The 21,846-nt window shown below is 53.8% G+C and overlaps 4 protein-coding genes across 5 annotated transcripts; 2 read left to right on the forward strand and 2 right to left on the reverse strand.

Moving 5' to 3' along the window:
- Positions 1-1,662: 1,662 nt before the first annotated feature.
- On the reverse strand, positions 1,663-3,362 carry PV09_00837 (uncharacterized protein). Its single transcript, XM_016353635.1, has 3 exons — positions 2,997-3,362; positions 2,756-2,921; positions 1,663-2,703 (listed from the first exon to the last, which is right to left on the reverse strand). The coding sequence occupies exons 1-3, from the start codon at positions 3,045-3,047 to the stop codon at positions 1,940-1,942; spliced, it is 981 nt and encodes a 326-aa protein (XP_016218788.1). The 5' UTR covers positions 3,048-3,362; the 3' UTR covers positions 1,663-1,939.
- Positions 3,363-8,462: 5,100 nt separating this feature from the next.
- Positions 8,463-11,682, forward strand: PV09_00838 (uncharacterized protein). Its single transcript, XM_016353636.1, has 3 exons — positions 8,463-8,986; positions 9,049-9,413; positions 9,459-11,682. The coding sequence occupies exons 1-3, from the start codon at positions 8,839-8,841 to the stop codon at positions 11,394-11,396; spliced, it is 2,451 nt and encodes an 816-aa protein (XP_016218789.1). The 5' UTR covers positions 8,463-8,838; the 3' UTR covers positions 11,397-11,682.
- A 156-nt stretch (positions 11,683-11,838) lies between these two features.
- PV09_00839 (uncharacterized protein) lies at positions 11,839-14,345 on the forward strand. The gene is made up of 3 exons (XM_016353637.1): positions 11,839-12,097; positions 12,167-13,036; positions 13,178-14,345. The coding sequence occupies exons 1-3, from the start codon at positions 11,920-11,922 to the stop codon at positions 13,909-13,911; spliced, it is 1,782 nt and encodes a 593-aa protein (XP_016218790.1). The 5' UTR covers positions 11,839-11,919; the 3' UTR covers positions 13,912-14,345.
- Positions 14,346-14,627: 282 nt separating this feature from the next.
- On the reverse strand, positions 14,628-19,316 carry PV09_00840. 2 transcript variants are annotated; one of them, XM_016353638.1, is made up of 4 exons: positions 18,529-19,316; positions 18,326-18,357; positions 15,114-18,255; positions 14,628-15,051 (listed from the first exon to the last, which is right to left on the reverse strand). In XM_016353638.1, the coding sequence occupies exons 1-4, from the start codon at positions 18,772-18,774 to the stop codon at positions 14,950-14,952; spliced, it is 3,522 nt and encodes a 1,173-aa protein (XP_016218791.1). In that variant the 5' UTR covers positions 18,775-19,316; the 3' UTR covers positions 14,628-14,949. The 2 variants fall into 2 exon arrangements, with proteins under 2 accessions (XP_016218791.1, XP_016218792.1); XM_016353639.1 differs by having other exon boundaries at positions 18,326-19,316.
- Positions 19,317-21,846: the final 2,530 nt, after the last annotated feature.

Raw genomic sequence — 21,846 nt, forward strand, 5'->3', positions numbered from 1 at the left:
GAACATGGAGGGGATTCTTGTGGTAAAATATGTCGTGTTAAGCTAAAAGCTTCGGGTCTGCAAGGGAACAAACTTTCAAGGGCAGGATAATTGAGTCCGGCGCTAGAGAACTAAAAACGCACAATATCCAGGTTGGATAAAGTCCTGCATTGAAGCATTGCATCGACGATACACATGTACTAAAGAGCTTGGAAGGGTCACTTGGTCTGTACTGATGTGCACTGGCCGCACATTTGGCACTCAAAAACCACCTCTATTCCTGCTCCTTCGGTATTTAATCTCCTTAACGGCTCCACTCATCCGGTTATTTCCCTGAGATATTTCTCTTTGGTCCTGACTTCAGCGTAATATAACCCAGTTGAAACGAACCGTCCATGATAGGTCTTACAGATCATCGTGAGATTGTTGGCTAAATGATCTTGCGGGGCTTCCAATGGATCTCCACTTGCTTAGTGATTTTGAAATGAGCAACCACCTGGATCTGCATCCATACTTGATTCTTGTCCGCTGAACTATCTCTAGAACATCAATACAGCTGAACGTGACCGGCCTTCCACAGCGATTGAGATACGTCTGTTCCCGTCTTATTTCGTATTTATTTCAACATAGGGGTATATTCTCTTTTTTTTCATTTCATTTTAACATGAGCTCCTATTGAGAAACACGAGGCTGTATGCATCAGCACGTTTGCGACGTTCCAGACTCGCATTTTGAGGCCCACAGGATTCCGCCTAGGCTATCGCGTTTTCAAGCGACGCCCAAGGAATACTTTGCCAAAAAAAATTTTTATCATTCGCGCATGACAAATAGTGGCGATTGGAGGGTCTGATATGACACGAAGTTTGGCATCGAAAATTTGCGGACTTATCCACGACCCATCGGGCTCCAAATTCCCTGCTTCGATCACGACTCACAAGAGTTGGAAAAAGATTCATCGGCATTGGGTTACATGCGTGAGTCAGGCTTAAATATGTCGGTTCTGTACAGGTCCTGGGACGTTCAGCAGTGATTGGATTTGTCCAATCTCTGCGTCCCGCTCTCATCCGCTGGTGCTAACCTACTTTGAATACTTGGCTTGTCAAATCATGCCTAGCACCACAGCCCATCCAACCATTACTAAAGCCTCTCGCTACTTCGGAGTGCTCCTTCGTCTCTAGTCCGTTTTAACGCTTGGTACGAGTTGAAGAAAACGGTGACAAGCACCGCATCAGGCGCCAATAGCATACTTAAAAGGATTATGTTTACGCGCTCGTTTACGAAAATACTTGACCTACCTGACGACATACATGTTGCCCAGTTGAAAAAATTATGCTCCCCGAGCAATAGCTTCGCGTGCTGAATCGGGACAAGCGGAAAGACAACGATACTGATCGTTCCCATCGGCAGCTAGCTTTCTTCTTGCATTCGTTAGATCTGCAAGGGTGCAAGTGTGTTTCTTCCAACCCGCTCAGAGTGGACACTAATGTGTTAGTTGAATGCCAAATATGTCACACAAGTGACGCAAATTTATTTTCCGGGGTGGCGGTTCCAGCAACTCGGAACCGCTTTGACTTCGCCTTACAGCTCTCTTTAACGACAATCTGCAGGCCGAAAACTGAAAACGATCATCAGTCTAGAGGATTTCAAAAATTTGTAAAGATAATTACATTTTTTTGTAATTGCCAAACCTTGGCTATCGTCCCCCCACTGCTCGCTACGGCAAGGCACAACGCCCTGGAGCAGAACAGTTATGCAAGAAGTTGGAAGCCAGACTTGATGGCAAGACTGATTTGATAACAACAGCGCACACGAAGATTAGGTGAGACAAGACACCGCGGCTGGATTCTTCCTGGCCGCAGCAACAAGCGAGCTATCAGAATTTTCAGCTGTGCCGGACGCCGCCTTCTGTCCCGATATACCAGGTCCTCCATCAGCAAAAATCACTCTTCCTGTTCTGTCGTCACGACACCGTTGTTGATCCATTCACAACAGCTGGCTGCACTGCGCTGCGAGGCGAGGAATCTTTACCAATTTCTGCCTTGACCACACGTTTTCTGACGTGAATGTTGCGCCCTCGGAAGTGCTCGCAGACTCGTTTGACGTCCTTGTAGCTGTTATACGTGGCGACGGCTGAAATTGACTTCTTCTTGCTGTCGGAAGTACGCTTGATGTCCAGACTTGTGGGGCTCACAGTTTTTCCGAGTACGATGTAGAGCTCTTGCTCCGTAATGTCGGGATCGAGGTTCTTCAGAATGATGACGTTGTGCTCCGACTGCACAACCCCGTTCGTTGTATTCACTGGATAGCCGTGGGAGTTTGTCACGTAATTTGCCGGTGGCTGTGTGGCTGGGACGTACGCAGGAGCTTGAGGGCTCTGCACGGCGTAGTAGGGAGCGGGAACTGGCTCTACAGGAGCATAATATGGCCGACTTAATCCCATGCTTTGGAAATCGGTCGCTAACGTATGCACTGGATCCGATATAACAGGCGCAGGAGTCACACCCCAAGCTGTCGGGTGAGGATAAGCAACAGGATTGGGAAGTACAATGTATTGCGACGACTGATAGTGAGTTAAAGAGTGGACGTGATGGCGGTAGTAATCGTAGTTCGAGCGGTGCTGCTCTGTGGGACAACTGCATGCAACAGGCCAGCTTTTGCTCCAGCTGGTATCGTACCAGTGAACATGAGCGCAGCACCCGCTCGCGGTGAGCTTCATCAGATAGTCTAAAGATTGAGATTCAGTCGATATCAAAACAAGCAAGGCCTCGTGTCCTACCAAATATGAGCTTGGCGTCCTCTCGAGTCTTACACAGTGTGTAGCCAACGGTAGACCCGTCCGCCTGTGACTTCATCTCTGTCCAACCGGGCTTATGTCCATTGCTAAGTGCAGTCCGCGCAACGTCTTTAAATTTCTGCCACGTTTTGAACGGTCCGTCTCTAGGCTGTTCGGATCAGTGGAGCGCTCAGAAAAGAAGACAGTGTTGGCGAGCGTGGGCCGGAAAACCAAGCAAACGTACCAGGTCTACGACAACGAAAATGGCCTCTTTATCGCTGTTAGCCGTACTCATAGCTCTTCGATCAATCTTTGTCCTGGTCGTTTTTGGGAACAGAAATGATTGTGCAAGGCCTTAAGGCAGGCTCATGAGCGGTCGCCTTCGAAGCACTCGAAGTATGAAGTAAAGGAAAAGCCTCTTTCGCCAGTTAATGACACAGGTAATCAAAATTTGTTAAACGAATGTCAAAACATCGCGGACTCAGGTAGGACAAAGGCTCTTTATAGACACGTCAAATTTCTTTTGCTAGCAGGTCAGAGCCCGCCTGCTCGACTTCTGCACGATGCGAATGGTGTGGTTTGAGGAGCTACGTGCAGGGTTCAGTCGAGCAGAGCATTGTTAATGGAAGGGACAGCATGCATCAACGCCGGTGCATATAATGGTTTTCTTCTTATGGAAACCATTTACAGGGTTGGATGAGAAAAGATCATTTTAGAGAGGTCGGGTCAAATCAACCTCCCCTGTCGATTCTCGTTCATTGCAGGTGGAGCTGTGAGGAAGGAAGTCGAATACGTCCGTGGATACACCCGAGCTGTTGGAGCAATCTACCAACAGGACGGAAAGTCTGGGGTGATCGACAGCAATATGGCAATAAATGTAACACGCTTCAACTGAAGAAAAAACAGAAACCCTTCTTGGAGTTGGCCGAGCCAACATTCAATTTCAGAGTGAAAAGATCTCGCAAGCTAGACTTAACTTTGCTTGACCTCCCGTCTCCCTCCTTGCAGTCAAAGACGAATGCTTCTCCACTGCAAGTCAATCATCTGCAGGTCACTTCGCGCCTAGAGACCGCCAAGTTGTGCCCACTCACGTTGATTTGTTTCTCAAAGGCGGTGGGGAAAGCAAAAAGGTTGCAAGTCCGTTGCCTTACGTGCGACAAGCCACCATCACGTACGGATCGATCTGCATACGTTAGTCGTCGGCTAAAAGCGCAGCTTGCCGGGACTCGCTCCGTTCCAATGAAGTTTTAGACAAATGCTTCTGACAAGTTCCAGATGCTCCATTGTTCACATCTGAACGGCGAAAAAAAGAGACGAATTCTTGACGGACCTCGCACAGTGGGAGGTGCTTCCTGGAAAACTTCAGGCCGGCTCCATGCTGAGCACCGCGCTCGTTGAATGAAGTCAAGCTGAGGATCAAGAGAGGTCCGTTGGGCGGCGTATCACGTGAGGCACAGACATGCGATTGGAGCGTCGGAAGCGGGTTGCGGTTACGCAGGCGCTCCTGATTCGTCGCTGCTTCTCGATCGTGGCCAACCACCACCGCAGGAGTCCGCCGCGGCCATTTCGCTTATTTCCATTAAATGCCTCCGCCTCACACGTTCAGTGCGTAACAGTCACTATGACGACATGGGCAAGGTGCTCAGGCTTGTGAGAGGTGCTTTGAGCGGCAGAAAATCCAGAGAAGGAACACAGGATTCCAGTAAGGATTCCAGACTCTCCGACGAGCCGGTCTTCGGTCTTTCCAAGTGCTGATGATAGACTCGAGAAGGGGGTCGTGTTGTCTAGTGAGCCTTAACATAAGATGAAAATAGTAGGCAGAAATAAGCACGGCAGTGCAAGAGAAAATCGTACTCAGCAACTCCTAAGGTCCTTAACGAACTTTAGAAACAAAAAGCATGTGTCAATTGACGAGATATATTTACAGCCTCCGTCAGGCTACTTCGTCCATCCTCTCTGAGCGCCGACTCGGTAAGAGTGGCGAGAATTCTTGAGCACGAAACGGTTTAGTAGCGGATCCGCTTGGCTTATTCTCGATCTTTGATAATGAAATGGAAAGATTCCAGAGACGTATCGCATGTCCTCGACACGGCTTCAACAGATGATCCACAACGACGCCAGGGAGGCAGCAGAAGTTGTCGTGGAGTCAGGCGGAAGAAGAGCCGCAATACGCTGGTACAACCCGCCTTTTAACTATTTTTTTTTTTTTTTTTTTTTTTTTTTGGGTTCCAGGGCCTTGTCACTTCGGTTTGTGTGCTGAAAGAGTCTGACAGAGCGCTGCAGTCTGTGTGGATGCACCGTATCCTTACGGATTTGGCATCCCGAACTGCGCGTGGTATTCATCAAGTTCCAGGTTCCATGCCAGATCACTCGCAGGGCCCAGCGCCTGAGCTGTCGTCTCCGGAGCTAATGCACATTTTGGCACATGGTCTTCAGCCAACGACAGCTGTCGTCACTTGCATCTTCCGACCCGACGGACCCTTCCTCACTGCCAGCCATTCATGAGATTGAATTTCTCTAAGCGGTCGCGTGAATCTCCGAATCGTTGTTTCATAATCGCGGAGACGCTGACCCAGAAACAAAAGGTCGTAGCGGGCGTCTTCCCACTACTCCGGATGGAGATCCGTTGTAGTCCTGAAGATCGTGGGTGAGGCGTCGCCCGCCGCCAATTGCATTATGCACCTTGCTTTTGATATCGTTCGGATGCCGGCACGTATGGTTTTAATCTCCCTAGCCTATCTTTAGGCTACGCGCTCCAAGCGACGAGCAAGCAACCATCTTTCTGTAACTCCGACAATGCAGGTCACAAAATGGTTAATCATCAAAATCTAGGTCTAGATCGATAGATACACGATCGCATTCAAACGAAACGTTACGGATCTCGCTCGGAAACTATTTCCTTGCCTTGCGATCTAGTTAACAGTCGTTTCCTCTAGAGCATAGTTGTGTTTTTAGTAAACTTCAAGGATATAACGTAATCAACCACCTAGTGGACCACACCACCTAGTGGACCACCGATCTCGCCTCCATCTCGTCTTCATCTTCAACAGCCAATGGCCACCGACGCACGCCAGGAATCGCTCTATCGAGCTGGCAGACTTGAGCTTGCTATTAAGGCCTATCGGCGAGGCGAATTCGAATCACCCTTGGCCGCCGCAAAGGCCTTCGACGTCGCTTGAAACACCCTCCTTCGCCGCCTCCGAGGCGTGCCTCTGTAACGCGGTTCCGACGCGATCAGCCGCGTTCTTAGCGGTAATGAGGAGGCTAGCCTAGTTGAATGGATTCTCTCAATGGATCGACGCGGTATGCCACCGCGTCAGGCTGTTATCCGGCAGATGGCAATGCTTTTGCTGAAGGAGCATGCAGCGGAGGCGGCACTCGGCAAGAACTGGGTATACAGGTTTATTAGCCGCCACCGCTCGATCAAGGCGGCGTATAATTGGAAGTATGACTACCAAAGAAGCGAATGTGAGAGCCCTGAGCTTCTTAAGGCCTGGTTTAAGAGTGTGGAGACAATGATAGCGGAGTACGGCATTGACGAGAACGATATATATAACTTTGACGAAACCGGCTTTCAGATGGGTGTTATCAGCACTGCAAAGGTCATCACCGGTGCCGATAGAGCTGGAAGGCCTAGGAGCATTTAGCCTGGGAACCGAGAGTGGGTAACAATCATTGAAACAATCGGAATACACGGCTCTGCAGCGCCACCGCTCGTCATCCTCGAGGCAGTGATGCACCAGAGGGCCTGGTACAAGAATGGCGCGCTCCCGCTTGATTGGATTGTCGCTGTTAGTGAGAACGGGTGGACGAATAATGTAATTAGCCTGCACTGGCTAGAGCACGTATTTGATAAGCATACTCAGTCTTGCACTCGCGGCCGCTATCACCTACTTATTCTTGACGGCCATGGCAGCCATGTCTCGCCTGAATTTGACCGGTACTGCCTTGATAATAGCATTGTCGTCCTTTACATGCCGGCGCATTCATCGCACCTGTTGCAGCCGCTCGATGTTGCCTGTTTCTCAGTGCTTAAGAGTGCCTATGGTAGGCTTGTGGAGCAGAAGATGGGCCTCGGTGTTAACCACATCAATAAGCTCAACTTCTTACAGATATATCAGGTGGCGAGGGCAGAGGCGATCACCTCTAGGACTGCTAGTAGTGGCTTTGCTGCTACTGGGCTTATTCCCTTTAACCCAGATCGCGTACTTAGCCAGCTTTAATCACAGTTCTGAACACCAACTCCTCCGCTTCCACCAGTAGTTAACCTGGTGGTAGTGGCGGAGACACTATATAATATACTACAGCTACAGGCTCAAACCAAGCTACTTAAAAGCTATCTTAAATGTTGCTCTCAGAGCCTGCTATCGCCATCTAATCGAGCGCTAGCGCAGTTAGTCAAAGGCTGCGAGATGGCTATGTATAGTGTTGTTCTTCTAGCGAGTGAGAATGAGAGGCTCGCTGCCGAGAATGCTAGATAACGGCGGAAGCGAGCTCAGAAAAGGTCTTATCTAGCTAAAGGAGGCATATTTACAGCGGCAGAGGCGCTTGAATTGGCTAATCATCAGCAAAAGGAGTTAGCGGAGGCGGTTCAAGCTGAGGCATCTGAGTAGCGGAAACGAGCGCCACCGAGGTGCAGCTGGTGCTGCTCGCTCGAACACAAGATAACAAAGTGCCCTGACTATGAGGCTCATCAATTAGCTGTAAATAAGAACAATTAATTGACGCGGTAGCTTGCTGTTGAAGGCGAAGACGAGATAGAGGCGAGATCGGTGGTCCACTAGGTGGTGTGGTCCACTAGGTGGTTGATTACGTTAAACTTTCTGCCCAGTGATGTAAATGCTACAATACACAGGCGTACTCTCACTCGCTCTCCTGCTCTTCACATGCTCTTGGCATGAGGGCATTGGATCAAGTTGCAACGGTGGCATTGGATTGACAACAGGTAGACACTTGGAAGTAGGACAGGCGAGATCACAGGGCGGATAAAGCAAGATGTTGCAGAACGGCGATGTCAACAGAGACGGCACTCATGCTTCAGCTCCAGTTTGCAGCAGAGAAAGGTTTGGTGTTAGCAAAGAACTCTTTGCGAAACCCTCTGTTACACGACTGCTAGATTACTAACGAGATTCGTGGGTTTGCGGCCATGGGTACACGGGTGCAAACTGGCGCCCACGTGGTCCTTCGTTGGGGAATCTTCGTTTGGTGGTACGTGAGATGCGGTTCCATGGAAAAGCACTTCTGCGAAGCTTTTGATGTCGAAGTCACGTTTTTCTCGAAACAGCATTCAGCAAATCCATGGGAAATTGGCCAACGTCGAGGCCGAGTTTTGTACTTGCATCATCTCAACACAAGCTGAATTTGCCCCTCGACCGACGGCCGACTCGTCCCGAAGTGACAAACAGGCTCGACTTGGGACGCACGTGATTTTTGAATCATTCAATCCGCGTTGTGCGTCACTGTATTCTCATGAAATCTACATTGTAAGCCATCAGATACACAGCACATAGCTCACCTCATTTCTAGACCTGTACAGCTCAAGCTCTATCGAGCCTTTTTTTTCTTCTTCCTTTCTTGCATGTGCGCATGCCCTAATATGCACGATGTTGAGACACCAGCTGAATCTCGTAGCGGTTCCGGGTTGTTCGTTGCTAGGTCAACGGGGGTGCTCAGTGCTCGGCCTATGGTAACAAAGAGCCCCCGCACCAACGAACACCAGCTTGGGTGGATCCACGACAGCTACACCCGTCCCAGATCTTCAGGAAAAAATTCCTGGTACCTTAAAGACGTCTCTGTTCAGACAGTTTGCCTCAGATAATCCCTATCCGCTATCCATCGACAGCCGTTCAAGGCAAATTCAGGCAAATCCAACCCTTGCGACAAAACGACCGGACACTGACGCCCGCTCGCAACCGCTTCGCTTTGTCTTCGCATCCTTCGCAGTCACGCACGTTGACCGCGCAAAGACCGGTTTGGAAAGGGCCCAGATCATCGCGATGGCGTTTTACGCCGCTAGAATCCAAATCTGAGACGTACACGTTGCTCACCAGTATCAGTAAACAGAGCCAAGCGGCTGGTCGGCAACGATGGCTACCAACGGGCTTGCTGCTCCTGGCAGCAGTACTTACGATTCGAACACACTGCACGTGGGAGACGGGACATGGGATGCCAGTAAGGACACATTCTTGCTGCCGAATCTGATGGGCCTGAACTTCGCAACTATGCAGTACAACGGTAAGTGTTGTAGACAGCGTCTCTTCAACTGACCGGAGATGAGGTGCTGATGCTCGTCACAGGCATGAGAAATCGCTTCTCGACACTTGTTGAATATCACAATCTCATAGCTGCACATGGAATACTGGCTGCGATGACGTTCCTGTTCATGATACCCTTTGCCATTTTTGTTGCGCGATTTTACCATCGGAATCCAAGTCTTGCGCTTCGACTGCACATATGGACGCAGATACTGGTCTTCTTCTTCGTGACGGTCATTTTTGTCCTGGGCTGGTTCGCAGTCGGCCCACAGAGAAGCTTGACCAATCCACATCATGGAATAGGCCTGGCCATCTATGTCATGGTCATTTTCCAGATCCTGTTCGGTGGGTGGGTACACCATAGGGAAAAGAGAAAGATAAGGTACAAGATACCGATTAAGCTTATGGTATGTCATCGGCATGAGTAGGGCGCCCTTTTCTAACAGTACCAGCTTCATCAGTGGCTCGGACGAGCCATTGCATTGCTAGGCATTGCTCAGATCGCTCTTGGCCTAACTCTATACGGTTCACCAAAATCGCTGTTCATATTGTACGCTGTTTGGGGCTTCATACTATTAGCTGCGTGGTTTATCTTGTCGTATCATTTCCAGCAAACCACAATCATAGACGACCGAGGAACTTACGTCTCCGGATCTCGAACTGATGCGACTCCCGAGACGGAACATCGGCATGGAAGGCTCGGAAAAATAGCCGCGGGCGCTGGAGCGGCCGGCTTGCTTGCAGCTCTTGCGAGACGAAGACGGAGTAGAAGTCGTAGTCATAGCCGCACCAGAACAGATCACAGCTCATCAGGTGATTCGGGCTCATATGTCAGCGAAAAATACTCTCAGCAAGGCCGCAAAGATCATACTTGGCGGGATCGTCTTCTCGCAGCAGGTGCTGTCGGCGGCGCGATTGCATTAGCTCGAAAGCTTTTTAGAGGACGTCGGGACGAAGACGAAGGATCTTCGGTGTCGGATTATCCGCATCGTCCACTGGGGGGAGCCCACAGCGTCACAGAAACAGATTTTAGCCGTGTTGAAGAAGGACATGGACCGCACACACCTACAAGGCCCGGGCATGGCATGGCAGCACTTCCTGCCGCTGCGGCTGCAGGTGCAGCAGCAGCAGTGACTCCTTCAAGACATTCAAGACGTTCCAGTCACGGACGCTCGGATACGAGACCATCCGGTGGCTCGATCCATTCCTATGATACTTGGGAAGAAAGTCATCTGGATAGCCCAGGCAAGGCAAAACGCGACACGCACACTTTGCGAGACGGTATCGCCGCACTCGGGGTTGCTGGTTACCTCAGACACAAGTGGAATCAGAGGAAAGACGCCAAAGAACAACGTAGGATTGAGGAGATGCGTCGAAGAGATCGCGAGGAAGAACGCCTCGCGCGGCTCAGCAGCTCTCGACGACGATATACTGGTGACGGCGTCCCTCGACCTCCACCACATCGGAGACACAGCTCAATAACCGAGAGCGAGATATCTCCTCTGAGAGGAAGCAATCCAGAACTCTCTTTGCAAAGCATGGGCCATTCTCACGGACCGACTACGCCGGAGGTCACGGCGGCGAACACGGCAGCAAACGCTGGAAGCGGGTTCCCTCCACCACCACCCATGCCGGCAACCATGATTCGAAGTGATTCATCGGGCTCAGAAGCATACACATCGCCGAGTGGAGGACGACACCACCGTCATCGCACGGCAGAAAGTGCAGCCGCAGCGGGTCTTGCGGGAGCAGCAGTTGGCGCAGCTGCGGGAGCTTACGAGAGGAATTCGAGCCGAAGGCGTGACAGCTCAGCTGCGTCTAGCATGCATTCGCCGCAGGCAGCCGTGCAAGTGAAGATGCATAACGACGGAAGACGTGTGACGTTGCGTAGACTCGATCCAAATGAACGTGCGGCGGAACGTGCAAGGAGGCAGGGACGGCCGGCTAGATCAGGGAGCATAAGCTCGGTTGGCGGTGCTGGAGCGTCTGGAGACGAACATTGGAGAAGGGTAGAGAGAATGGAAGCGCAACAAGCGGCCCAGATGAGAGCTGAGGCCATTGCGGCAGGCGAGCAGCAACACAATGTCCCGCCGCCACCGCAGCCGGTCTCCGGACCTCTAACAGGGCCTCCTTCGGTTGCTCCTTCGGTGCAGCACCCACCGCCGCCATCTCAGCCCTTCACGAGCCCTGTGCCGAGCGATATACCACCGCCACCCCCAATCCCAGCATCGGGAAGCAATATGGGCGGCAGCCCGGGTAGCGTGTATGGAAGCGGGCCAAGCAATGTGGATTCCAGAGCTGAGAGCAACAGACGTCGAAGGCGAGCGGAACGTGCGCGTCTTGAAGCCGCTGCTAGGGAACAGCGTGGTACCAGGGTTGACTTCACCTAATTGTATTTGTGATGAAGGGCATATTTTCGTGCAATAAGGAATGATAGTAATGATGGCGAGTAGGGGAATGGTTTCACATGCATCATGGGAAACGGCGTTCTAGTTTAGTTCTAACACTGTCAAGCGACATTTCTTTGCGAAAGCGGGTGGATCTCAACTTTGTTCTTACCACATGCAATCTCGACGTCGTTGTAGAATCCAGCTGATCCGAACGTGCGCGTGTCTTCTTGTAGCCCATAGCATAGACGAAATCGAATTCTTGATAGCGAGCGATTGGTTAGCGATCAAAACTCTTGTGCCGCTGCGATGGTTTGCAGATCAAGAATGGCTTGCGTTGCTTGCTCGACATTAGTTGTTGAGCTTTCGGGCAGGTTACATCGTTTGCCAAGCAAATGGTACCGTAGGCTGGCTGATCGTTCCGCAGTCTCGATGCACACGCGCACGCACGCCGTTGGCAACACAGCTGCAGAGCCACTTCGTGATGAAAGCAACGTCGTTCTGATCCTGGAGCGAGATCGCAAACATGGCAGACACCGAGAAGGACTTGCAGCACGTCGGGCAGGACATGGAGCGAATTCAGCTCGACGACGATGACGTATGGCACGAGACGGAGGGCGTACCGCGTCACAGCGACCCCTTCATCCAACAGTATCTAAACGGTCGAGACGCGCTCGTAGAGCAGGAGAAGAAGCAGAGAAGCGGTCGGTAACCCTCGCACCCACACGCAGAGCGCATTGAGATTCTGACCGGTGACCATGTGGGCGCTGCAGATCGCTTCTTTCGGGAGAACCTGTCGGGCGTGGCGTTTGAGGCATGCTCCATCGTGGACCAGATCCGCTTCGACGAAGCGCAGACGCTGTGGACGCGCGAGTACGAGGACGACCTGATCAGGACGACGCACGCGGGCGACGTGTACCCGGGCATGATGTTCTCGCTTGCCAAGGACCGGATGGAGAAGAGCAAGCTGTGGAGGATCGTCCGGCGGATGCCAAAGGGCGCGCTCCTGCACTGTCACTTCGAGGCCATGATCGAGGTCGAGTGGATCCTCGAGCGCGCCTTCGAGCTGAAAGGTGTGGGCATCAAGTGCGCGACCAGCCTGGACAGTCCGGAAGCGCGGCTGAAGGCTCCGTTCGAGTTTGGAAAGCCGGCGACCCTGCCCGCCGAAGCCGCCTCGATCTGGTCGTCGTCGTACCAGCCCGACACATTCGTGCCCCTCGAGACGGCGGCCGAAACGTTCCCGCTGGGAGGCCGGTCGGGCTTCGTCGCCTGGGTGCAGTCACGCTGCACCATCACGCCCGAGGAGTCCATCTCGCACCACCACGGCATCAACCAGATCTGGGTCAAGTTCCTCTCCACGTTCGGCATCGTGAGGACGCTCATATACATCGACGAGATCTTCCCACAGTACGTGCGGCGGCTATGCGAGCAGCTGCACGCGGACAACGTGCTGTGGGCGGACGTGCGGGCGCTCTTCTACCGACCGGACAAGACGACCGACGACGAGTACTTCATCAGGAAGCTGCGCGAGTTCGACGACGTGATCGAGCAGTACAAGAGCAGCCCGGAGGGCGCCGAGTTCTGGGGCATGCGCATGATATGGACGACGGCGAGGATATTCGACAAGCGCGACATCATCAACTGTAAGCTCTGACCCGTACCCATGGGCCGCAAAAGAAAGATGGAAAGGACGCACGGCTCGGACTTTTTTTAAGAAATAAAAATTATTCATATTACTATTTTTTTTTTTTTTTTTTTTTTGACTAACGAGCGGGCGGAGACAGCCATGAAGCAGTGTATCGCGGTCAAGAAGGCCCTACCGCACGTCATCGCCGGCTTCGACTTCGTGGGCCAAGAAGACCTGGGACGGCCGCTGGCGGACCTGGTGCCGGAGATCTTCTGGTTCAAAAAGCGGTGCGTCGAAGAGGGCGTGGAGATACCCTTCTTCTTCCACGCGGGCGAGACGCTCGGCGACGGCGACGCCACGGACGAGAACCTGTTCGACGCCGTGCTGCTGAACACGCGCCGCATCGGGCACGGCTTCTCGCTCTTCAAGCACCCGCTGCTGATCGACATGGTCAAGGAGAAGCGCATCCTGGTCGAGAGCTGCCCCGTCAGCAACGAGGTCCTGCGCCTGACCAGCTCCATCCTCGCCCACCCGCTGCCGGCCCTGCTCGCCCGCGGCGTGCCCGTCGCCCTGTGCAACGACGACCCGGCCATCCTCGGCCAGGGCACCACCGGCGTCTCCCACGACTACTGGCAGGCCCTCCAGGGCTGGGAGAACCTCGGCCTCGCCGGCCTGGGCTCCCTCGCTGAGAACTCCGTCCGTTGGGCCGCCTTCGAAGACTGCACCCAGAAGGAGTGGCTGCTGCAGATCAAGCTCGGCGCCGCCGGCAAAGGCGTTCGGGCCGAGAGGCTGAAGCTGTGGATCAAGTCGTGGGAGCAGTTCTGTCAGTGGGTCGTGGACGAATACGGCGCCGACGAGAACTTCGAGGTCGACGACGAGGAAGCGCAATAGACTCGGCTTCAGCGTTCGAACTCGACTTTCTTTCCCGCTCGTACAGTAGCAGTAAAAAGAAGTGCACCAATATTGACTACAGCAACGACAATGATGATTACGGCCTGAAAAAGAACGAAAAGAAAGCGCGGCGTGTGGCAGGAAAGAGCCTTTTTCAACAAGCAGGTTTGGCGTTCCACGTTTGGAAGAGAGAGATGGGAGAAAAAAAAAAGGCGAAAGAGGGTCACATAAGATAGGTAACATCTTCAACGTGTACCAGTGTAGACAAATGTCGTCATCTTATTTGCGCATACATCTTTTCTTTGCCTCCGACTGACCGTCCACCGGGGCATTAGTCGCCTTCATCGTGTTGCCAAAAGCTATCTCTCTATGTACATGTAGAATATAGATCTCATGAGTGCCGCGCCGTATATTCCAATTGAAGTGTGAAAAGCCAAAGAAAATAAAACGCCGGCTCCGCGTGCTTTGTATACGCATTTTGCAAACTGGAGCATTAATGGTGATGACGGAAATTCGGGTTACCCTTCCGCGCACATTTTCATCCTCTGTGGTCTTTTTGAACCTGCCCAAATTTTGCACCCAGATCTCTTTCATTTCAACCGTCCTTACCCTTCGAAACAGACGAAAAGGAGGGGGGGGGGGGGCCTAGAATTCAGCCGCCATATGCGTTCCAAGCATGTATGCACATGAGTATATCTGTCCATGTGGAAAACGCAAAAAAAAAAAAAAAAAAAAAAACCAGTAAGATAGGTGAAGAAAGATAACGCCGTCGCTCAAATGCTTTTTGTTTCTTTCCCCACAACAAAATGATTCCCACATATTCGCAGAAAAGCAAGAGAAGTATTAGATGAAGACGTAAGGGTATCTCGTAACGTCAAGAGCCGACGCATAGCAATCGTTATGCCAGCGTGTGCCGTACGAATTTGAATACAGAAAAATGGAGGGACGTGCTCGACATGCTCGAAAAGCAGTGGTGCTTTGAACGTGTGCCATCATTGATGGGCGCAGTCATTGTGGTTGTGTTATGCGCCTGTCGAATCACATGTACTCGGTGGGGCAGAACGTCTTAAGGACAAGCTTTAGACGGGGCAGCTGAATTGGCTTCGAGACAAAGTCATCCATGCCTGCTTCGTGGCAGCTCTGTTGCATAAAGTCAGTCACCTAGTCCGGTATGGTGAGAATGGTAAGGGGACGGAACTCACTTTGACGTTAGCCTCGTCCGAGTAGGCTGAGAGCGCCACGATTGGCCCTTTGTATCCTGCCTGGCGAATGAGCCTCGTGGCCTCAAGCCCATCCATATTCGGCATTTGAACGTCCATGAAGATGAGGTCGAAATTGTCGCCTCGCGACATGGACTCGATGACCATGCTTTGGGCCAGATCGCCATCCTCAGCGACCGTCACATCGGTAATCTTCTCCATCTTGAGCAACCGCGTCACCACAATTTGATTTGTCTTGTTATCCTCAGCGACGAGCACCTTGAGCGAACGCGCGTCCTCACCAGGACTCTCTGGATTTTGGTTGGGATCAGTGGTCTTGTCGGCACCGCTTACGGCGTTAGCCGACCTACCCGCCACGGGCGACTTGCTTGCAGCGGGAGGCGAGCTGGAGCCGGACAGCGTGAAAGGTGCGGCTTTGGTGCTGCTTTCGTATATTCGCGATGATTGGGACAGCGAGCGGGTGCTGCGCGTCTCGAGCGGGCCGATGCCATCACCCCGAGCGTCGTGACCAGTGACGTCGCCCGAGATGGAGTTGCGGGGAGAGTTGTACCGAACAGAATTGGTGCCTTGCGACGAGGCCGTTGAGTCTGCACGGCTGCCTATGTGCTTAAGCGGTATGCGCAGCGTGAATGTGCTACCCTTGCCTTCCTCTGACCGAAGCAGCATCGACCCGCCCATAAGCTTGGCCAGCTGGGCGCAGATGCTAAGCCCCAGGCCTGTGCCTTGGAACTTCTTGCTGAGTGCCATATCGCCCTGGAAGAATGGCTCGAACACCTTTTCCTGGACGTGGAGCGGCATGCCTGGCCCTGTGTCCTGCACCTCCCATTCGAACAGCATCTCGCGTGAGCCTAATGGAGGCGAAGATGTACGATCCCTGGTCGGCGTGTGCCTGTCTAGCGCATTGATTTCGATCGCGGTGTTGATCTTGCTAGACGAAGCGTTCTCCGACGACTTCTCCGACACATTTGACGGAAAGTTGATTAAGGGGCGCGCGTTGCGGCCCGAGTTCTTGCTTATCGACACCTTTGAGATTGAGTTCTGCTTCGATCTGACCGAAGTTTTGCGGCTCATATCGTGCATTCCGTCATCGCCAATGCAACGCACAACAATGCGCACGGTGCCACCCATTGGCGTGAACTTGAGCGCATTTGACGTTAGGTTGTTAATGACCTGGAGAAGGCGCGTCCGGTCGCCCCAGAGCACCATGTCCTTCACTCTGCCCGTACCAAACGGACCGTACTCCTTGCGATCGCCCACGCCGCTACTCTCCGCAGTTGGCGAGTCGTGAGGACCCTCGTAATCGAGCGCAAGGTTAATGCCGCCGTCGTGTGCTTGAAGGTGGAACGTGGAGAGGACCTGGGACGTGATGTCGCGGACGCGAAACTCGCATTCTTCAAGACCGATCGAATGGTCGACCTGGTTCTTGCTAAACAGGAGCAGGTCCTGGATCAGCTTGGTCAGCAGATCGCCCTGGTTGTAAATCATGCGCATGTCACGCTTCAGCACCGCTAGGCTCGTCTCAACCTGTGACGTTTGTGCGATACCGAGGATGCCATTTAGCGGCGTCTTCAGCTCGTGCGATATGTTGGCTACGAACAGCGTCTTGGCCTCGTTGGCAGCCTCCGCCGCCTGCTTGCTCTCCTCGAGCTCGATCGTGCGTTGCTGCACGCGCTCCTCCAACCGTTCGTAGTTGACCATCAGCTCATCCGACATCTCGTTGAATGTTTTTGTCAGGTCCGTCAGCTCGTCGTGAATGAAATGTTTTCTATCCTTGACTTTAGCTGGAATCTTAAACTGGCGCCTCCGCCGCTCTTCTTCCTTGGTGGTGGATGACTGCGTGCCGTTCCTCCAGCGCGAGACGGCAGCAAAGAAGCCCTCCTTGCGTGCGAGTTCATTATCGTCAGATGGCCCGTCCCCAGGAGAGACCAGTCGGTCGCTGTCATCGAGATAGCCTGGTGGGGCAACCGAGTTCCTAGTCGCGTCGCGCAGCCGTCGGATAGGTGCGGAGCCGTAGTGTGCGATTGGCATGACCATGAGTGCCACGAAGCCGGCCGTGCCAAATACGCACGCGAGAAGAACGTTGCGCAGGTGAGTGATTGGCTGGTACACTTCCTCGTGGGCCTGCTCGACGAGAAGAAGCCAATTGACTAGCCCATCAGCCGGCACCTGAGCATAGCCTACACCGATCGAAAATCCATTTTCGTTGTGCGTCGACAGCATGGCGCCGGCGCCATTGGCTTTGGCTGGCGGCATCGTCCAAGCCGCCTTCACAGCAGGATAATCGTTGTAGCTGAAGTTGTACGTCGACGGATCCACCTCGGCGGGGTTATGGCGATGCAGAGTGTTGTTCGGAGGTACCACGTAGTGAACACGCACGTCGTTGGGTGCGTCGTCTCCTGCGTTCAGCACTCCGTTCGGAAGCCTGTTCGTGGCATTCGCAGGTCCCACGAGTAACGCGACGCCTGTCGTGTCTAGTCCTTCGTCGGCGGAAAGTGGATCCGTGATCATGCGAGAATCAACGACTACGGTCATCCAGGCCAAGACGTCGTCTGGCGACGACGTGTTGTTGATAACAGGAAGGGTTAAGGAGGCTAGCGCGTAGCTCTCGTTGAGCGCCCAAGGACCGATCATCAGTTGGCTCTTCCAGTCGAGGGTCAAGCCGTCATAGTGGGCATAGTAGTGGCTGAACGTGTCGTTGACGGGGACCTCGCTGAACGTCAGATTCGGGTACAGATTTGGTGGATAGCTGTACTGGGTGATGTTGTCATCGCCCAAATATACGGGAGAGCCGTTCGGGTACGTGTATGGTAGCATAATCGCACCGCTGAGACCTTGACCGGTGACCTCGACGAGCGTGTTGTTGCCGGTGCCGGTGTCACTGCGAGCGAATACTTTCGCCTGCAAGAGTATGCCGAGCGTGCTAGCGCCGTTGAGAGCGGCGGAAAAATCTGACATGGCGCGCTGCCAGTTCGCTGCCGTGTTGTTGCCCTGCGTGTTGTACCGCATGATGGCGCTTTGGATCAGAATGCGCGTAGAGATGGACGAGACGCTGCTCTGGATCAGTGATACGGCGGTGCCGATCTGGGCCGCCTTGAGGGATGCGGTCAGGCTAAGGCGCGAGGACCTGATGAGCGAGCCTGGGTTAGCGCAAACAAGAGCATTGTCAGCAAATGGCAGTAATTGAACCGACGTACCTGATCTGAATCACGAAGTCATAATTCGTGAACTAGAGGCGAAATCGCGATTCCAGTTAGCTCTCCGTCCTGTACGAAATCGAAACTGTGAGGACGTGCGAGGTTGTATATCTACACTCGTTCCTTATAAAAACTCACGACAATGTTGACGACAGTAACAAACGGGATGTGAGCCATGAAGAGAGGAAGTGATTGAGCCTTACCCATGTTGCCAAAGTCACGACCGCGAGGCCGATGAGCGCGGCGAAAAGCACCAGCAGGCCCAGTTGCACGCGAATGCCTATGCGCATGGTGAATGGCCTGGCGCGGCCTCCCTGCGCTGATACGGCGGTGCTGGCACTCCAGTCCGAAGATACAGCAGGATTGTCGGCAGGCGGAGGTGGAGGAGGATGTTGTGGTGAAGGCGGCGTCGTTCCGGGATGGCAGTGATCTTCAGCAGCCGAAGGCATACAGGTCCGCTACCGCAATGACCCTCGTTTCCATTCCTTTTCTGGGTGGGGACACCATGCGAAAGCGTCCACAGTGATGCCGAAAGCGACGACGGTGTGCAAAGGCGAGAATTGGAGTCTGACGGGTCGCCTCGAGCGTAATTGGGCGAGGTTCTCGTTTCTACCGGGCGCGGCGCTGAAAGGGACACTCGAGGTCGACTGGAGGAGGAGAGGGAATGGGGCTGAGCTGGGTGTGTGTTTAGTGCTCGCGGGCGTGGGCTGTTGGCTTTGGAGGCAACTCCAAACACGGGAGCGCCCCGAATGGCTTGCTCGGTGGACAGAGATCGACAAGCGCAACGGCGTGGAAAGAAAGGAAGAGGCCGGCTGATGGACCAGCAGAGGACCCGGCCGACAGGAGAGTGGAGGGTCGACGCTTGGTCGACACAAAGAAGCGAGCGTGGAAATAACGGGCGTAGCAGTGGGAGGAGATGGCGAAAGAGAGTTTTGCCGGGCGTCCAGAGCCACGGCTGCGAGCGCGGCCGTCGTGTGTTCGCTGTTCTCCTGCTGCCGCCTCTTTGCTCTGCAGTCCGTACGGTACCCGACTGCCGCTGCGCAGCCCTCTAACCGCTTACGGGGCTTCTCCTCCTCTCTCTACCATCGCCGCGACGCTGACGGCGCCGGCTGCTCTTTGCAGCTGCACTTTCTCCCCGCAACTCGATTGCTTCGTGTTGCTCCCGTGCAACAACGCTCGGCCATCGCAGTCACCTCATTCACTCTCGTCGGCATTCGCTCAATGCAATCTGGCGTGCTTGCAACAGCGTCGACGGAAGAGAAAGTCAGGCCATGCGAATGGAGCGGAATGCCAGTGTGTCGAGCACCAAAGTGGAGCCCAACTGTGATGGGCTAGTCGAGTTGGGGGATAGACCGAGAGCCGCCCGCACACTGGGGGCACGCGCTGCACTTTGGGGGGGCAGAAGAGGGGGGGGCCCCTGGCCGTGGCGGGCTCGGCAAGCGTGTGCTCCTGGTGCGCGTCGAGATCTAGACTCACCACGTCCTGGCCTTTTGTGCCAGATTGCCATGTCCCTCAGCCACCGTACCCACTGTATTTTGTCGCATCATCTGTTCGGTTATTCTGGATTTCTTGTCTTTTCCTCTTTTTTTTTTCCCTTGCTCCTTGTTCCTTGTCTCCCACAGTGCTTATCACGATCATGGTCATCTTCATTACCGTCATCCATTCCGTCGCTCTGTGCTTCTTCTCCTACGTCGTCCTGCGGTCTTGACGGTGCGCTGGCTGGCGGGCCGTCTCGTGTTCAACGACTGCCAAGCGGAACTGCTTCTGTGACGAAGCTTGCACAAAACAATCATGCCACGGCTGCTGTGCTGGTGCGATGATCGATCTCTGTTCCCCAGTGGGTGGTGCATTGTGAATCTGCACTACTCCACCCGCCCGCCCTTGTTCGCCGCCTCACGATACGATGCCCCTGCCCTGTCGCTGCCTTGCGTGGCCCCATCCTGGCATTTGCCTTCGTCCTGCCTTGGCTCATGCTCCGGCAGTGTCGGTGCTGGCGAGATGATGGGATGGCAAAGTTCTCCCTTTCTGCCCATCTCGCTCTATCGTATTGACAAACATTGCCGTGAGTGATCGCCCCAGGGGCGCTCCGTTTCCCTGAACTAGGCTTGATTCGATCCCGACTAGAATTTTGACCTGATTACGACACCGTCGCTCGGGAGTGAGCACGGCACAGTCAGTCGTGCTCAGTCAGGTTCCAGTCTTTCCGTGGTCGCCAGCTATTTGCCTCCGCTGCGGCGGCTATCCGTCTGCTTTCGGGTCGAACATCTCTTTGCACGTGTAGAACTACGGGTCGGGGAGCAAAGAGCAAACAACGTGAGGTCGTGAACCAAGCGCAAAGCGGCCCTGCAACCGTCACGAGCAGAAGCCGAACGTGAACGACACTTGCACATGGAACAGCCGACATGTGCGATCGAGTATTGGATGGGACCGACGTCCTTGGTCGTCCCGTTCAAACTCCATCCGCTTCCGGTGATGGGCTCTCCCAGTTCCACGACGCTGACTGTAAGCAAAGCAGTCCTCCCTCGGCGCTTCCATCGTCGCAGCCCGACGTCAAACAGCATCTGGTACCCGGTGCCTCTGTATTCTGCACTAGAAGCCACCTTGTGTGTGCCTCTCTGCTCTCATTCGCGCTTGGTGCGCGCGCAGCGAGTTTGCAGTCCTTTGAGCCTCGACCATCACTTGTGTTCCTCCACCACGTGTCACGTCTGTGTTCTTACTTGCCCACGTCGATCCCCTTCTTCTCTTCCATCTTTTGCTATTCTGCATGCTTGCATGCTCTCTTTCTGCCTTCCGGAGCCTGTGTGCCCGGCGCGAAGAATGTCTTCGTTCGCTTCGTATAGGCCCCACGAGCTGTGACAGTCAGTCTTGGGAAGCTTCCATCAGCCTGGAACTCGCCCTCATTTTTTCACGCGTCGGGTCTTGGCTCTCTGCCTTTGCAACCGACAAAGGCCGTTTCCGCGGCCAAAGAAGACCAGTCGTTCACGATGCGCCGCCTGCGCTGCACCCCAGGATGATGGCTTGACGGAATCGAGTCCGAGCAAGCAGTCTTCTCCCGCTTACGCTTTCGTTTCGCCAGCTTGAAACGAAACATTGGGCCGCACGCTTTACCCCGCGAAACGTCTCGGGCCGCACATGAAACCACGAGCATGTCCAATGGGTGTCGCGCGCAAAGCAGCGTCTCCGGCAAAGACTCCCAGCTTCGAAACATGCCAGTCTGCCGCGGTCGAGGTGCTGCTCATCCACAGGACGCGTCCGGACGCGTGAAAATGCCGCACAAGCCCCGGCCGCCAGCGCCGGCGTCATGCAGCTCTCATGCAGCGCCTGCAGCCGGTCAGGCGTCTGCTCACTTTCCATTGGCCGCGCCCGTGCATCACCTCTTGGAGCACAGTCATACTCGCCATTCAGGCAGCACAGCGCCTCTGTCTACTTAACTCGCGACCGCGCCGACGACCGCGACACCGCGTTATGGTCGTGATTTTCTTGCCCATCACTGCCCCGTTGCTCCAGGCATGGTCCTGCCT

The sequence above is a fragment of the Verruconis gallopava genome (genome assembly GCF_000836295.1).
Source record: "Verruconis gallopava strain CBS 43764 unplaced genomic scaffold supercont1.2, whole genome shotgun sequence".
Lineage (NCBI taxonomy): Eukaryota > Fungi > Ascomycota > Dothideomycetes > Venturiales > Sympoventuriaceae > Verruconis > Verruconis gallopava.

Bases quoted from the DNA above. Each gene is read 5' to 3' on its own strand.
- PV09_00837 (XM_016353635.1), bottom strand. From the start codon at position 3,047: ATGAGTACGGCTAACAGCGATAAAGAGGCCATTTTCGTTGTCGTAGAC. The intron at 2,922-2,996 runs GTACGTTTGCTT...TGATCCGAACAG, and splicing joins TTTTCGTTGTCGTAGACCTG to CCTAGAGACGGACCGTTCAA. The intron at 2,704-2,755 runs GTAGGACACGAG...CTCAATCTTTAG, and splicing joins GGACGCCAAGCTCATATTTG to ACTATCTGATGAAGCTCACC.
- PV09_00840 (XM_016353638.1), bottom strand. From the start codon at position 18,774: ATGCCTTCGGCTGCTGAAGATCACTGCCATCCCGGAACGACGCCGCCT. The intron at 18,256-18,325 runs GTACGTCGGTTC...CTCGCTCATCAG, and splicing joins GACTTCGTGATTCAGATCAG to GTCCTCGCGCCTTAGCCTGA. The intron at 15,052-15,113 runs GTGAGTTCCGTC...TTTATGCAACAG, and splicing joins CGGACGAGGCTAACGTCAAA to AGCTGCCACGAAGCAGGCAT.
- PV09_00838 (XM_016353636.1), top strand. From the start codon at position 8,839: ATGGCTACCAACGGGCTTGCTGCTCCTGGCAGCAGTACTTACGATTCG. The intron at 8,987-9,048 runs GTAAGTGTTGTA...TGCTCGTCACAG, and splicing joins CGCAACTATGCAGTACAACG to GCATGAGAAATCGCTTCTCG. The intron at 9,414-9,458 runs GTATGTCATCGG...TAACAGTACCAG, and splicing joins AGATACCGATTAAGCTTATG to CTTCATCAGTGGCTCGGACG.
- PV09_00839 (XM_016353637.1), top strand. From the start codon at position 11,920: ATGGCAGACACCGAGAAGGACTTGCAGCACGTCGGGCAGGACATGGAG. The intron at 12,098-12,166 runs GTCGGTAACCCT...TGGGCGCTGCAG, and splicing joins GGAGAAGAAGCAGAGAAGCG to ATCGCTTCTTTCGGGAGAAC. The intron at 13,037-13,177 runs GTAAGCTCTGAC...GGGCGGAGACAG, and splicing joins CAAGCGCGACATCATCAACT to CCATGAAGCAGTGTATCGCG.